We start from the raw sequence: 17,901 nt of genomic DNA, 5'->3' as shown, positions 1-17,901 counted from the left end.
TACTTAGTCTGCCATTTTGCTGTGGCCGCCATTTTGAATTATGCCAGTCTTTGTACTTAAATTATCTCCTCCTACAGATGTAACACCACCGACTTCAAAGTCACTCAGTAGCATCCTCTGACCTTGAAGATGAAAAGTTATGGAAATCTTTACTCCAGGTCATACCTGCTGGCAGTTGCGGAGCTCGCCATAACAATCCTTCGTCATGAAGCATCAAGTCCCGATATCTCCTTCCTAGCTCGGCCAAATCTAGAGGGAATCTAGAGGGAGTCGCCCTGAATAGACCTGTGCATCAATGCTGTGTCATATCCATAGCGCCACCCACTGGAAACATGAAGTAAGTTTTATCTCAGGCAAATCTGGTGTCCTACATGCATGTACATGAATGAAATTTGGCACGCATGTGTGTCATGACAAGACGCACAAATGACTCATTTACACCCACACTCTCAGTCCAACAGGAAGTGGTCTATATTGCTTAGAAGCACATGAATTGATGCTGTACGTTTATTGTTGTACGTGATACAAGTCGCCACCAGATGGCACTGTTGTCTTTCAAGGCACATGTATCCTATCTAGATAACCTCTGAATGATTCCATTCAATTCCAGCAAGTCAGCCGCATATTCATCAGATTTTATTGAAACTTCAAAAGGTGGCAGCACGCACTTCTTGGAATAATAACTGGAAAACAAAGCAGAGCTTATTTGAAAAGCTTGACACTGATAGACAGCCATAAATACATTTTTGAAAGAAGGCAAGTGAAGCATTATTCTACACTCATTTATGTGCAGTGATGACAAACAGGCTGTGTCTGAATTCAGGGGTAGCATCCTTCAAGGACCCATCCTTCGCCGCCAGCAAAGGCAGGGTCCTTAAGAGAGACCTGCAGGCCGCGTCAGCCTGTTGTGAAATTGGACAGTCTACCCTTCGCAGCATTTACTGGTTGCGTCACCAGATGTTTCCGCCCCTACCCGCACCTCACTATTTCTAGTGAGGTAAGATCCGCGAAAGTGACAAGAAGAGTAAAGTTTGACTGTCAGATCTGTTTGAGCTTCTGGAATTCCTGATTTCCTTTTTAATCCTTCTGCTTGTGGAGGAAGAGGAGAAGCGGCTCTGGTTTATCTCCGGCTGAGAGGACCGTGGAGAGGTAAACCTGTTATTGAACCCACAGTAATGTTATCAATATTATCATTATTAGCTAGCTAACAGTTTGGGGTCATTAACACACCGATACATTACGTTAATGCTGACATATAAACTGCTGATCACCACATATGATTTTATGATAATTTTAAAGGCATTGTATTCTAACTGTTTGGTAGATAGTTCAGTTTGCTGTAATTTATTATGATTATTATTATCATAATTAGAGTATGAAATCATAATTCCTGCCTCTTTCTTAAAACATTCTTAATGACATGGCAGCCGTCGATCAAGTCAGAACTGCAGACTTGGTTGACGGACGATGTGGTGGACAGAGGAGACTGGATCCCCAAACACCCTGAGTACCGACCCAGATGATGTCCCACTGACACCATCCAGCCCAGCAGCACTGCAGGGACTCCTGCTCAGCCTGTTACTGTCCATCATCTATAACTATTTTAATATTGTTTTTAATCATAATTGTTTTTGCTAATGGTGAATAACAATCTGTAAATAGTTATTTATGCTATAATTTTGTAAATAGTTGTACATGTTAAGACCTTAATAATAATAAAATAAAACATTCAATCCCTTGTTGTCCCTGAAAAGTAGCACTTGATGCCATTTGCTGTTATAAGTTATACTTAAGTTGTAAATACTGAATGGAATAGACAACGTGTAACGATAGAACTATGTTTTATTTCATGAATTATATAAAATGAACAAATATGAACAGATAATTTAAAAATAACTCATACATTAACAAAATAACAGAAATGATGTCAGAATTGTTGTCTGGAGCAGAGAAGTGCCTCTCCATCCTCTCTGCAGCCTCATGTCTTCGTCCTCCTCAAAGCAAGAGAAAAGGTAAACACAAGATCACATTAACACAGGGATGCAAAGATTTACAAAAAGTGACATCAGGAATGACAAATCGGCTATTTATTATTTATTATTATATATTATAGCCTTACTCCCATCCAGTTGGCGGAATTTTTCGCCCTGTGAACAAATGTTGTTCTGACCTCAGAGACTGACGAAGCTTCTTTGTTTGCCCCCTAAAACACAATGAAATGTGAAACAGACAAAAGACTTCTAATACATGAAAATAATATAACCATCATAAGGATAATAACCATAAACATAGCTCTTTATTCCAACGTTTAACTAGACTTTTCACAGATCACAGCCTGATCTAAATCTGTTAATCTTGGTCCATTAATGTATAAGAAGTAACACGAGTCTATAACATCTCCACAGTCACAATACGATATAAGATATGAGTCAACCTCTGAACATCTAATGGTTGAAAGTAAAAGGCATTAAGCTGAGCATTACCAACGTATTTTAACTGATATTTTGAGGTTTTAAGGTCCCTTGAAGTTTAACATATCTGGCGTTTGACGCTGAAATGATTAAAAACTGAGTATAGACCCAATACTTACATTTGAATGAGAGATCTGCGCCACTTGAGGTTGCCATTATTTATTTATTCATTCTCTTTAGGCGCGCAATGAATCTTGGGCAATTTGTAGCCGTGAAGGATAGTAGCGGTGTGTCCTCCAGGAACAGGCAACAGAAGGAAGCATTTGTGGGGAGCATTTGGAGCACACTTTGAATTTGGACAGGCTTCGCGTGGCTTAGTGACGTAATTGCACTTCAAATACACACTATGAAGGATGGTGCCCCTGAATTTGGACAAAGCCACAGTCAGATGTACATGGCATTTGCAGGTAGTTTAGTCTGAATTGCACGTTACAACAGGGCATATTTGAAGGGTAATGGGTTGAGCCACATAATGGATAAGTCAGTGGTAGTGAGCCACAGCACACAATTTTCAAATAAGCCCATTTGCTAAGAATGCCATTTGCATGTTGTGTCTGCCCTGTCAATGTGGCACACAACAAGATGTGTGTAGTTGTGATTCTGCCCAACTCTTCCGCGATGAACGAAGTGGATTCCACTGCGATATGAAACAACTGAGTGAGTTCTTTGGTTAAACACCGCTACTGCAGGACGCTGGTCAAACCTGGTCACTTGACCGCTGTCCCTTTCCCAAAGGAAGAATCACATCTGGCTGCACTCCACTACCTATCTAAATCTGTGGCATTCCACTTCCATCCTCCCCTATGATGCACTGCCTTCCTGCCTTCACGGTGACAACAGAAGGCAGTGTCTTATCTGCGCCGATGGTCGAGTGGTTGGAGTGCATGCCATATACACAGTGGACCCGGGTTTGAATTTAGGGCGGAGGAAGTTTACTGCAAGCCACAACCCCCCCCTCTCTGTCCCACTTCCAATCTGTTCCCTGCAAAAACACAGGTGTCCATGCCTGAATTCCAGACAAAGGCAAAGAGAAGGCTGTAACACTTCACACAACGTAACGGTGCAGAATCGATTGTCAAAACGTACCCGATTACTAAATGTTTTAGAAATCATTCGCCTGCAGTCCATTTGGATTTCTGTGGATTGCAGGAAGTTGTTCTGACTTCACCTGAAAGCGCTTGATACTGGCAGGGGCAACCCACCGCGTTACAAACACACGTTGGGAGAAGAGGCTGATATTCACCCCCGGCGTGCACCGTCCCAAACGCAGGCGGTTGCCGCCTCCGTGAACAACGACCGAGCACCGGGGCTTAAGCCGCGGCACGTTTAGACGGCAGCACGCCGCAACGCTCGCGCGGACTGCGAGGGCCCGTTCATCACTGCTTGCAGTTTTAATTGTAAATTGTATTCTTGCTCTGTTCTGTCAAAGCACTTTGTAAACCCTGTTTTTAAAAGTGCTATACAAATAAAGTTATTATTAGGGCCCGAGCAGGTAGACCTGCGAGGTCCCTATTGTAATTGGAAGGAAAGAAATTTTCTTCTCCAAGTTTGACTGCAGTTTTGGATGCCTGAACATACCCAAAAACTCACCAAATTTGGAATATAAGTCACATCCGGCGAAAATTACGATCCTGCATCGTCACTGGGCGTGGTCGTGACCTGCAGGCTCTGTAGCGCCCCCTAATGTTCTTCCCTGCCTTCCACATGTGCTTAGACAAACGAAATTTTGTACGCAGATTCCTCATGACCAGACGCACAAAAAAGTCTGGGGGGCCCATACTCTCAGTCCAACAGGAAGTCAGCCATTTTGATGTGTGGCGGCATTTTTGTCTAATTCATGCCTACTTTGAAAACTATCTTGTCCTAGAGCTTAAACACCGCAGTCTTCAATTTAACTCAATTATCTTCTTTATGCCTTGAAGAACAAAAGTTATGGAAATCATTCAGCTGCGTCAAACTTTAGTGGGCGGGGCGGTGGAAACCATTTTTTCCTCACGCCGTCAAGCATCAAGGCTTTATGACTTCAACATACAATTTCCTATCCACACCAAACTGCTCATAAGTGTAGAGGCTGTCTCCCCGAATAAATCTCAGCATCAATACTAAGTCGGCCATTTTGCTTTTGGCCGCCATTTTGAAATATTGCCAATCTTCATACTTAAATTACCTCCTCCTACAGATGTAACACCACCAACTTCACAGTACTCAGTATCATCCTCTGACCTTGAAGATGAAAAGTTATGGAAATCTTTATCCTACGTCATACCTGGTGGCCGTGGCGGTGCCCGCCATAAAAACCCTTCGTCATGAAGCATCGAGTCCTATTAACTTCTTCATACAATTTCCTATCTCGGCCAAATCTCTCAGGAATCTAGTGGGAGTTGCCATAAATAGATCTGTGCATCAATACTCTGTCATATCCATAGCGCCACCCACTCGACACAGGAAGTCAGACAAACATCATCCGATTGACATGACGTTCACTGCTTGTTTTCTCCCCGTCATGACATGCTTGTAACAGGTGAGCGCGCAGTCCGACAACACGCGCGCGGACTGCGAGGGCCCGTTCATCACTGCTTGCAGTTTTAATTATTATTATTATTATTATAATATCTTGGCTATTCAAAAAGACCTAGTTCCAGAGAGACACTATTAATTATCGAGCAGAGACACAAAATACAGGCTAGTTCTTAACAAGTGTTTTTATGAGATATATCTTTGCTTTACATCTAACCAACAGTCCAGCATAACGCCCAACAATATGTTGCACAACAATTGTTTTTTTTCTTTTTCTCAATGGTATCCTATTTTAGAGCTTATGATTTCCTGGGGAAAAAAAGAAGAAAAAGAAAGAAAGAAACCTAAAGAAAATGTTGATGAGTCATGCTGCACTGAGGAGTACATACCAATCATTCGGTCAAACAAAGGCTCTTTGAATTTTTATGAAATGGCCAGCGATGTTTAAAAATAAGGATGGTGCATGAGCAAAGTCTTTGTGGGGACCCGTCCTCAAGGACAGGAGCTGTACACAGTTTTCCAAGATTGACTAGTACCAAGGTGATTTATAGAGTTTCCTGATGGATAAATACAGTAGCTTTGTTGCCAAGTAACTGCTAACTGCTGCTTAATGTTACAGGTATGAGGTACTTTAGTTAGCAGTGCAGCTAATTTAGCAGCAAAAAAAACAACCCCAGTACTGTGCTGCAGGGGTCGATGTACTTTTAAAACTGTCAGGGCCACCAGAACGCTCCAAGCGTTGATGCCTTTAAAAAAAAGATAACGTAAAAAATGTAACAAATGTAATTTCACGATAATTCCCTGTGGTTTGAAATGATTTCTGTGAGATCATCTCGGTAGCTAATTACCGCTAATAGTGTTACGAGATCCCGACCCAATCAAAGACAGAGACATCTACTTTCTGTTCGCAGCGAGCGCTGTGCCCTGGGACGTCAACACACCACCTGCAAGCAACTGCAGTGTGCACAGCTCGCTCGCTCCTGCGGTACACGTGCCGCTCGCTCACTGCTGCTGATTGAAGGTTGTCACTAGAACCGATAAGAACCTTTTTTTCGGTACCGTGAAACTTTGCCCTCAGCACGCGTCGTGTCGAGTCCTGTTGGGACCGATGCGGACGTTACACTACACTAATGACTACATGACTTTCCGTTTGTGTTGAGGCATATTTACCATTTTAACTCTGTTTTTACTTCATTGTTAAAGCACAATGGAGCTTAAATACAAGTTTGATGTGAAACAGTTATTCATTTATTTATTTACTAAATAAAGTAGCCTAATGAATTTTTTTTTTTGTTTTTTTTCTTACATCATGGTATCGAATAAGTATCGAGAATCATGGAAATGTACTAGTATTGGTATCATAGAAAGTTCCAGCCTTGATGGCTAGACCGCAGGAATTGGCTGGGATATGTTGACATTGTCCTGGGCCAGTGGTTAGAATGGTGGGGCCAGTGATCTTCAAAAGCAGAGGGCCAGTGGCAAATTTCCCTTATTGTCTACCCATGTGTTGTCTGTCATCAGACTGGCCTCTGTCTCTTTAGAGGCTGTGTTAAAGAGAGCGATCGTCCATGTGCATGTCCATGTCCCTGTGTGTACCAAATTTACCTCGGCCTGCAAGTTTGACACTGCAGTTTCTCAACATGCATGTAGACATGTTTCTCAGTTTTCTTTCATACTAGATATAAGCTGCACATGTACCACTTTTTAACTGGGGCAGGTTATGATGCTAGAGGGTGTTTGGGGATGTAATTACCGTTGACTGTTCTGCCAAGACAAAGTGGCACCAGCTGCCATGGTCCAAGATGTGTATTTAAGGGGATAACATTCTGCCAATTACGACTGCTAATACTGCTGAGCAAGACCTTGTAATTTTGTGAGCGATAGGAGGCTCCAGGCCAAGATAGTTGATTTTGTAATCCACATTACAGAGCTTGGCAGAGATTAGCAGCTGGCCATCTGCCTCCTGTTGTGACCATCATAGTGCTGACTTCCTGACAGACAGGTTCAAATAAAACTCAAATGGTGACATCAACATCTACAACAATATCCACTTTCCACAACAATATCTAGATGTTAACACTGAGGGAGATTGATATATGCTATTGATAGCAGGAGTCTAATGATCAATAGAAATTATCTGATAAATCCACATCTCAAATAAAAATTTTAAAAAACTCCTGTTATGTTTGGGACTCAAACATCCTGAACCTGATGTAGAATGGGGAACATGCTACCTGGTGAATGTATGCCATGCGTATGAGGGAAGAGTTCTTGATGGTAAATAGTAGATATAACCCTACTCTTCATGTGGCCTGGGGTAATCTCTGAGTGGTTGGTGCTGGTTGGAGATTTTCCAGACTAAGGCAGATTGACGGGTGATGATGACAGTTTGTAGACCTGGCCTGCAAACCGTGTGGCCTCCTCTCGTCCTGTGAGCTGGATTATGTATTTTTATTTTTTTATCACCGTGCTGGAAACCAAATCTCTACTGAAACCCCAACCCACAAGGTGTTTGATTTGAATATAGAGGGGTTATTCTCTGCTCAAGGTGAGAAATGCATCATGAGCCTTTCAAAAGTCCTTGGGCTATATTTACAGTGTTAAGCACCCCATTAAAACTGCAAACATCTTAGTCTCACACCCCCCATGAATACTGTAGCCTTTACCATTGGCTTGCACCTTACACACATAGTCCATCAGATAAGTGAGATTATGGTTCACTTTGTGATACAAGCACCAAATTTGGCACAAATATTCTTTGGGAACCATTTTTTCCAAAAAGCCTGTTAGCCACGCAAAAAAATCCAATATGGCCGCCAATTTCCAATATGGCTGCCATTGAAAGCCATTAGACTTGGTATTTGACCTGGATTGAGATTGGATAATCACATTTTGATAATCTTGATATTCAAATACAGGTGAAAGGATCTGAGCTTTTCAACTCTTCGATAAAAAGTCAAAAAATGTGTTAAATTGTGAAGATAGACGGCAATGAATGTAAAAAATAACACCTTTTTGTACAAATTTTCATTAGTTTAGTTAATTGTTTTCTCACTGTTTTTGGTATTTTTTTGTTTGTTTTGTTACATTTGATACATTTTATATCAATAGAATATTTAAAATGAATGGGAAATGATCACTGGTTTGAACTGAACTTCACCAGGGCACACCTTCCAGGTTAAGTAAGTGCATGTTTTTCTTTTTTCATTTATTTTTTTTTTTTGTATAGATTTTTTTATTTCAATAGAACAGTGAGGTTTGACAGAATGACAGCTTTGGTGATAATTTGCACTGTTCCTTCTCAGTGTTTCCTCAATGCCCCCTCCATCATCCAACCAGGACATGTCTAACCTGACTGGCAGCTGGTTGATTGCTTGAAAGAGTGGTATGTTTGTAGCAATCATTGGAATAACCATTGCTCTCATGGATAATGAGTTGGAGGAGATTTCAACTCTTCCTTTAAATCTGTCTGACAAACACAACACTTTCTCCAGTCAGTTTGAGATGCAGAACTCAGTGGATTAGAAGCAGCCATTATGTGTAATAGTTGAGGCCGAGGGGCTATCCTTTTACCACCTAACCATACAAAATACAAAAGCACATTCAGATATGGGACACAACTAGGTTCAAACATCAAAGTGCCTGACACCTTGCCCGATCATTCATCTAGTGCGATCTGTACACCATCCAGGTAATTAAAGCCCCATTACCCTTGGCTCAGCTTTCACGCGCTGGCACCTCCTGTCAATTCAGGTGCAGCTAACTATATTACAACTAACTAAACAACTAGTTGGTGTATATAAAGGGCTAATTAGATAGCATTTGGGAGACTAAGCTATACTTGCTATAACTACAGTTAGTAGACTACAACTATGGTAAGTACTCTAATTAGCTGACACTGAACCTCATGCTGAGTCTCACAGCAATGATGCTACCAGTGTGCCCTGGTTGCGCTTTGACATCACGCCATCGGCACAATAAACTTAATTAGCGGTGACACTGGCCATTACTGATTTTTTTGTTTGAGGTGTATTGTGGTGTTCTGGGATGCATATCAGTAGAAATAACGCCATGGAATAACTTCGCTAGCAACCATGCTAACTAATCAATTACGTGCAATGTAATGGCTAGCAGCGAGCAAACTTACATCAAATATATTACAGCCTGATCTTTGAGTTGATCCAAGCTCACAAACAGTATTTCTGGTATGTGACAAATGTATTGCACTTCCTTTTCAGCTCACTACATGGGGCTGCATTATCTAGATATTCAACATTTAACCAAGTGTCCCAAATTTGACTAGTCAGAGCTGTATTTTCCACTAGCGGGAGCTAGCTAGTAATAAGATGGATAAGCGCTGTCTGTATGGAGACTTATTATGATTCATGTAAACGCAGAACGTATGGTCAGGTCAGTGGTTGTTCAGGTGTGTTAGAGACACTTTTTTACCGCCTCAGGGAGACAGGAGCCGACTGATCAGTCCGACTGCCTTTGCTGATGACGGTCGGAAGTCAGATAGGTGTGTGAAGGCCTTTATGAAGACATTTTTCAACATTTTGAGATTGATGAAAACATTTTGATGTGGATCAAAAGATTTTGCATAATTGAAACTTCATGTGTGATAAAATTTTACAGAAAACTGCGAATTTGAGTCAAAAAATGCTCAACTCAAACTCAAAATACATACAATTCGATGTCTAGATCTTTTAAATAAGCCCAGCCATTACTATTCTACAATAAAAAGGGATTTTGGTACATGTTATGTGGCCGCCATCTTGAAAAATGGCCACCATGTTGGTTTTTCAGGTGGCTAATGGGTTTTTCTTAAAAAGTAGGGTCTAGGCATTATTCATGCCAAATTTGGTGCTTTTATCACAAAGTGAACGATTGTCCTGGAATTTGGACTTAATCTGCCAGACTAACAACCACTGTTTTTAATTTATTTCACTATTAAAAGAGAAATCAATTTGCCAGACTTTCTTGAGTTTGGTAATCCTCAATGATGAACACCAAGCCTGTTTCCACCACAGGAACTCTTCAAGGGTACTGGGATAAAAGTATTTGGGCATGGAACAAAAGTGTCTTGCTGTCATTTCCTTATGTTGGAAATCTGCCTTTTTTTTACATTTGTTATTGGACTTATTTGAATTATAGTTCTGAAATGTAGTAGTTCTGGACCCTTAATTTTGATTAGTTTGGTTGAAAAATAATTGTCAGAGCTGTTTGGATGGTGTGACAAAGGCTTACAGACATGGCCTTAAAATAATGCTTCAGTATTTCCATGATATATCACGACACACACTATATTATAGATATCCATATTTTGAAATCTCCTAAAAAGCACTTCATACATGATAGGATACCTTGACATTGATAATATGACAATAATATAGAGTTGACTATTGGTATTTTCACAAAACGCAATGAAATGTTTGATAAATAATCATCACTAACTAACTAGAAGTTGGATCATCTGGGAAGCTTTAAAACCAGGAAAAGACAACACTTATATCACAATATAATGATATTCAAAATAGTCAAAGCCACAACTTTGCCATTCCTGTTTGCTTTCCCACTGCTTCTGAAGGAACATCAAAGATGAGGCAAATTGGACAAATAGCAGATTACAAAGCAGCTTCACGTTAGACAACAGTGGATTTTAGAATGGTGCAGAGGTAGAAAAGGGAAGAAAAAAAAGATAGGAAGAAGCCTGTCACAGAACTAGCGAGACATTTCTGTGTGTTTTTGCTCATTATTTTTCTGCTTGGTGATGTGTATGTTTACTTGCTAGTATTGGACAGACCCCATGAGACATGGACCACTTCCTGTCTCGCCCCTTTTCCCACTTGTGATTGCTTTAGATGAGAAGCCAATACCAAATAGAATATTAGGTATGTACTATAACTCCTGATGCTATTACCAGTGCAGCCCTCTAAGCTGTGGGCCCACTGGTCCCTTTAAGTAGCCAAAGAAAACACTGATTTGGAGCCAATTGTATCATGTCAGCCCAACTTATACACAAAGTGAGACAGAGATGTGGTCCAGGTAGTATGTGGGCATGGATTAAAAGTCTTCAGAGAAGGGATGGACCCATTGTTGATAGCCTCAGGATACCTAACTAGCGTTTGCACCTTGTCATTAAACATCAGTTAATGGGAGAACTTCAAAATTTGACTGCCACTGGTGTAACTTACTCACTCACTCACTCACTTACTCACCCACTCACTCACTCACTTACTCACTCACTTACTCACTCACTTACTCACTATGTCAGTGAAAGACTGCTGCGTTCATAGGATTGTTGTGTTCCCACCACAACATGAGAATACATACTGCTTTAATAAATAGTTCCAAAGCTGACAAGAGTGTCTTGACAGAATTTGAGATTTTCTTTTCACAATAGAGATACAGTGAGATTGTCTTGTGCTGTTAGAACAAATGCAATAGTAATTCTTATCTACTAAATTTTTTTAGAATAACTATGGTCTAACAATGCTCATACCCCAACAGTCACATTACTACAGCTGGCTGTGTTGTCATTGCAGAGTGACGGTCACAGCCATGTGTAGCATGGACCTGAGCCGCTTCCCTCTCGATACTCAGACCTGCTCTTTGGAGATAGAGAGCTGTAAGTGATCAGCTTAATGTGGCTTTTCCCCTTCTCATTACTTACAACTACATTCTGATAATTCCTTTGACTTCTGTACAGTAGTGCTGTGTAGCTGCAGATGCATGATATTATTCTCCTTCCGTCCTGTTTAATATATGTGAACATGCTATATTAAGAAAATGTATTCAAATTATTATAGACGACTGCAGACTGTGTTGTTGCTGCATTCAGTCTTCACTTTGGTGTTTAGTGACAACAGAACTTGTGCCACACATAGTTTATGCTCTTTGTCTCTTCAGATGCATACACAGATGATGACCTGCTGCTCTACTGGAAGGAAGGGAACAGGTCTTTAAACACAGACAAGGGGATTTCTCTCTCCCAGTTTCTGATCCAGGAGTTCCACACCACCACAAGGCTGGCCTTTTACAGCAGCACAGGTATCGACAAAAAGTGCAGAACTGTCTTTTGATATAGGCATACAGTATAGCCGGCCAACGCAACCTCTAACTTCATCTGTCCTCCAGGCTGGTACAACCGTCTGTACATCAACTTCACTCTGCGGCGTCACATCTTCTTCTTCCTGCTGCAGACCTACTTCCCTGCCACTCTCATGGTCATGCTGTCTTGGGTGTCCTTCTGGATCGACCGCAGGGCCGTTCCTGCCAGAGTGCCACTGGGTGAGACTGCTTGGCTATGCTTAGCTAATTGGACAGTGGCAGCGGTTAGTTAGATGATTAGTGGTTTAGTTCTTAGTTTAGGAAGTTTATCCTTATCTCAATCTAGTGTCTAAGGATAGAGGGTCTCGTATATGGAAGCAAATTTGTACCATAATTCAAATCAAAATGCATTTACAGAAATGCTTTTTCATTTTCAGAATGTAGCTGCATTTTTTGACTCATAAATAAAATTAGTAATAAATCATCCAAATTGCATTTTAATTTTCTTCTTCAAGACTGCTCATTTTGTAACTGAATTCAAATGATAAAGAAAAGGACATTTAAGATTTAATATTTAAAAGATGACCCAGCAAATAGGTACCAAAATTCAATTTGAAATGTCAAATTTGAAAATTAAAATGCATTAGCAGAAATGCTTTATCATTTTAAAGTCAGAGCTGCATTTTTTGACTCATAATTAAAATTAGTAATAAATCATCCAGATTGCATTTTCATTTTCTTCTTCAAGACTGCTCATTATGTAACTTAATTCAAATGATAAGGAAAAGGACATTTAAGATTTAATTTTCAAAAGATGGCCCAGCAAATATGTACCAAAATTCAATTTGAAATGTCAAATTTGAAAATTAAAATGCATTAGCAGAAATGCTTTTTCATTTCAAAGTCAGAGCTGCATTTGGAGAGGCACCCATCTGCAGTCAAGATGGCCGACAAGGGTGCCGCCATAGATCCAATCCATACCGGAAGTCCCAACCGGAAGTTGGGTAATCACCAAAATAAAAGCCGCCATTTATCCAATCCATACCGGAAGTCTCAAGTGGAAGTTAGTCACCAAAATAAAACCAAAATAAAAGCCTAAACAATCTCTCTAGATGTGCCTATTTTTTTAAAATTGCATTTGAGCTTGGCAACGTGCCGCAGTGTCGGGCGCCATCCTTGTTGCAAGACGCCAGAGCGAGAGAGAGAGAGGTCTCGATAATCATATCTAACTATGTAACGGGGAAAGAATGAATGTATGTTATTACACTGCAGGGGTCGAAATTAGCACCCGTGTGCTGGCGCCTGGTGGGTGAATTGAATCAGTTTACCAGCAACTGTGACAGATTCATTCCAGTCAGATCTGATCCAATTAATCTTAATGATCTATATCTTGGTTAAGGCATAACAGTGCGCTTTACACGATCCAAGAGTTAGATCCGGTCAAATTATGTTTGTTTATGGACCGCTAGATTTTAAACTCTATAATCTCTCAATACCCGATTGAGTGATGAATGCATTCATTATGTCATGATATATTTTTCTTTAACGAAATTACACCAAAATGTAAATATTAACAAGTTTAATCATACATTTATTAATAACATAGTAAAACGTTATTTTTGCATATTTACACAATAATTTAATAGAGTAAAGTTAGAACAATTAAAAGTAACTTATTTAATTATGAATGATTTTATAATAATATATAAGTTAAAAAAATATAATAATCGCTGGGAAAAAAAAGCTGGAAACGAGCTGATCTCAAACAAAAAAAGAGCTGTTGTGATCACTGGTCACAGTCTCCAGAGATTTCCTCCACTCTCCTCACAGTTACCACACACGGGCTTGTGGCATTTCAAGTGTCCGCCGTTTGGTTCCGTTTGCAGCTCTTTCGGACCGACACTGCTTCCGTGTCCGCGTCTGCTGCTGCTGTGGTTGCTTCCGCTGCTGCTCACCTTGTGCCGACTGCCGTGGCCGCTTTCCCCTCCATGTATTCTGCCCTCAGCTCCTCTGCCAGCTGCTGCAGGACTTTCCTCCGGGCTCTCCTGCTGCTGGTGCTCCTTGAATGAGATGCGGGCATTGATCCCAGCCAGGTCGAGGATGTTATAGAAGACCGCCACTGGCTATCTTTCTGCCTTTGACGGAGTACTCCCTCGCATGTGGTCCGGGACGTCCACGCCGTACTTGGTGTTGTTGTAGTAAATCACAGACACTGGTGTTGCCTTCGCCCCACTGAAGGTGCCCACACCTGTATGCAGGTGCTCAGGATGTAGACACTCTTCCTTGGCTGGTACACAGTCAGAGTCGCATCATTTCAGCACCTTCGTGTTGTGAACAGTTCTGCGGGTTCCGAGGAACTCCTGTTTTTGTTTGCCCATGGTGCCAAACAAGCTATTTAATACAACTATATAGGCTAATTATTAACTCACAAGTAAATTCACAAAGAGGCACAGCTGGAGACCACTAACACAGTTAGAGACAAGAGAGACAATGAAAGCAGCAAACCACGTGAAAAATGGAACAATGAAACCCCACGAAGTGATGTGCGGTCAGTTTGACCGCTTATGGCCAAAACAGGTTAACATATCATATTTTGTGTAATTTATATAAAAACTATTCCAAGTTAAAACACAGACACTTTTAGGAAAAGTCATGTAACAGCAGTATTGCATTTTTTCATTCAATGTTATAAGTGTTGTATTTTCTCTATAAGTGTTGATGTTTTCCTCAATTCCTAATATATACAATTAATGAAAATAAATTAAATGTTAAATAAACTTTATTTAACATGGTAGATCTCTTTGTATTGTTTTTCATATGCAGTTATGGTGCAACATTTTGAATTAGGACATTGAGATTAATGGGTAATGGTGGTAAGGACTTGGTGTTTAATAGCGGAACAGTGGTAGTTGGCCCATATCATTTCCTGTTATAGGCTGACACTGGCCCCCCACCACAGAAAGGAAAGTTGATGTGGCCCCCACCGAAAAAAGTTCGGGGAAACCTGCTGTAAATCATTAGTGGTGATACAGTGCAAGGACTGTATTGCCCAGATATTATACAGGATCTTGTTTGCAGGAAGCTGGCATGCTCTCTCCGTCTTTCCTGTATATGGCCGAGCCTGTTTACCAGAGGATGCTTTCATTAAGCACAGGACAGACTACCCACACATTGTTTGCTCAAAAGCATAATAAAGAAACTAAGCTAAAAGACATCAGTCCAGCTTGTCGTTTCCTCACCCACCAGGGATCTTCAGGGATGAGGGGGGCATCATGAGCAACACAGTGGCCACAGATAAGTGTGATGCAACAGAACGGGAAGTTCCTGGGTCTGGAGATGTGTTCATTTTTATGTGTAACTATTAAATTACAGGGTTGGCCTTATGTTGCAGTTCTAGCATGAATGATATGTGTGAGCAGCCCCCCACATACACATATATACTCACACACACACAAACATTGTATTTGTGTTTAATAACTGTAATATTAATATTTACAATCAATATTAATTGTAAATCAATGAAACAGTAACATAAATTAACATTTACCATGTACTAATTTGATAGTAACTAAGACATTTGTTGTGGCCGTTTTATCAATTCTCTATGTAATTTGAGAATTCAGTTTATTTATTCTTAGTTATTCTTCAGTCCTATTGTGTGTGTGTGTGTGTGTGTGTGTGCCCCCTACCACCACCACACAAACATAATATTCACATTTTTATTCATAACGTTGATATTGAAGCTAAATCCATGAAATGTTAACATTATAAGTTAGTGATTATTATAGGCTTCTAACTAACTTCTGAGTAAAGTCGTGTCGAGACAATTAACTAATCAATTATACCGTTACGATAAACATGTAAATGCACAAAATGCATAGAATCATGTTATGTGTTAACCATACAGTCTATGGTGTAAACGTACGTGTTTTTTAAGCTTTTATTTCGGTGATTAACTAACTTCCGCTTGAGACTTCCGGTATGGATTGGATAAATGGCAGCTTTTATTTTGGTGATTGACCAACTTCCGGTTGGGACTTCCGGTATGGATCGGTTAAATGGCGGCTTTTATTTTGGTTTTATTTTGGTGATTAACCAACTTCCGGTAGGGACTTCTGGTATGGATTGGATATATGGCGGCGCCCTTGTCGGCCATCATGACTGCAGATGGGTACTCTTGGGTGATGCATTTTTGACTCATAAATAAAATTAGTAATAAATCATCCAGATTGCATTTTAATTTTCTTCTTCAAGACTGCTCATTTTGTTACACAAAGACAAAGAAAACTGCTTTTTCGTTTTGAAGCGAATTCAAATTGAATTTTGGACCTTTTTTTGCCCTCCGCAAAAAAAGGCCCAAAATTCAATTTGAATTCGCAATCCAAAGCGGCGCAGGAGAGTGACGTCAGCGGCCTCTCTTCTTCTTCAGCCCCCAGTCTGACCGACCGTGCTACGCATCTACGTTAGGGGGCGGCGGTGTGCTTATTCGTCACTGGAGCAAGAGAAGGGACAAGAGGAGAGTGTGAAGGCTGTGCATAGACTGTGGTACATGTCTTCAGAAACAGCGGGGAAATCACCACCATGTCCAGTTCTGTACTGCGTTTGCTTGGTTAAATCAGCCGCACATTTTTTTTCCAGTGCGAAATTCTCTAACATTTACGGTGATCGTAATGAGGCCGCTCTGAAGAGCTGCTGGCAGTGACGGTGACTGCAGACTCACAGTCAGACCCATGAAACACACACGGTACTTTACAGTCAGTATTCCCGGTAATAAACTGAAGGTATCAGCTGGACCGTACGTCGACGTCGCCCCCATATTGGATGTGGCAGCTCAGCCCCGTGAACTAATACAAGTCAATGGAGTGAACTTTATAAAGCTCCCTCTACAAAGTGCTATAAGCTAATGTCTCTCTCTCCCACACCCACGCACCTGCAGCGGGTCACAAAATCACCGGCCGCTTTATAGCCTGGAGCCCCGCCTTTCCGAAACCCAGCTGTTCCGAACATCGACTTCAATTCATCGTAATGGCGGGGTTTCCCTTTTTTTCAAAGACCCCGCTATTCCGAAAAGTCTATTGGGGAAACTCCTCCATTCCGAAACCCCCCCACTCCGAACGGACACAATCAGAAAGGAAACGGAGGCTGCGCATTTATCCTTTTTTTCTTTGTGGGTTAAAACGGATCATGTGGCTGATTAACCGCAAAACAAGCCTACTTCATATTAATGACATAACGCTCATTATGCTTCAGCTGGACAAATGGCTATGTTGAATTGAAATTACTTTATCATGCTAAATATCCGAAATTGTATGAAAATTGCTCCAATGCGTTATACCGATCTTCGTGCATATTCAGACAGCCTGATATGTTCTGAGCAAAGGAATGTCTGTTTTCTCCCCCGGTCTGTTGTCAGCAGGAGCGGGGGCTGCAGGCTCGCGCCTGGGTGAAGTGGGCTCAGGCCAGAGTTCAGCCGGGCTCGAGTCGAGCGGGGAGAGAAAAAATGTGTATTTCTTTTGCTCTGTGGGAGATCTCCCACAACAGAGTGGATGAGAAAGCAAGGGGGACAGATCTGCCCAGCAAACATCAGAACGCAGAGTGCAGCCTTTGTCTGTCACCTGGTTCAGCACCCTGGACAGCTGCCTGCGTAACTGGATGTGGGAATTTGATGCATTTGAAGCCGCGACATTTAGTTTAGAAAAGTCATATATAATAACATTGTTTCGAGTCGTTAACAGTTCTGTAAGAGGAAGAATTAACAATCAATTAGGCTATTAGTGTTAGTCCTTCTTCATATAAAGTTGTGTTACAGTTGCACAGCTGGAGACCGCTAACAAAGTTAGAGACAAGAGAGACAATGAATGAA

General features: G+C 41.0%; 1 protein-coding gene across 1 annotated transcript in view; it reads left to right on the top strand.

Annotated features, from left to right (window-relative positions):
• LOC115573632 (gamma-aminobutyric acid receptor subunit rho-1-like) overlaps positions 1-17,901 on the top strand; it is a 48,773-nt gene that overhangs the window by 23,391 nt on the left and 7,481 nt on the right. Inside the window, exons 6-8 of the mRNA XM_030404497.1 lie at positions 11,534-11,616; positions 11,898-12,038; positions 12,126-12,278. Coding sequence (XP_030260357.1) covers positions 11,534-11,616; positions 11,898-12,038; positions 12,126-12,278 — 377 coding nt within the window. The remainder of the gene's footprint in view (positions 1-11,533; positions 11,617-11,897; positions 12,039-12,125; positions 12,279-17,901) is intronic.

This window comes from Sparus aurata, chromosome 22 (genome assembly GCF_900880675.1).
Source record: "Sparus aurata chromosome 22, fSpaAur1.1, whole genome shotgun sequence".
Lineage (NCBI taxonomy): Eukaryota > Metazoa > Chordata > Actinopteri > Spariformes > Sparidae > Sparus > Sparus aurata.
Note: the sequence above shows the minus strand (reverse complement) of the source record. Positions and strands in the feature narration are given on the sequence as shown.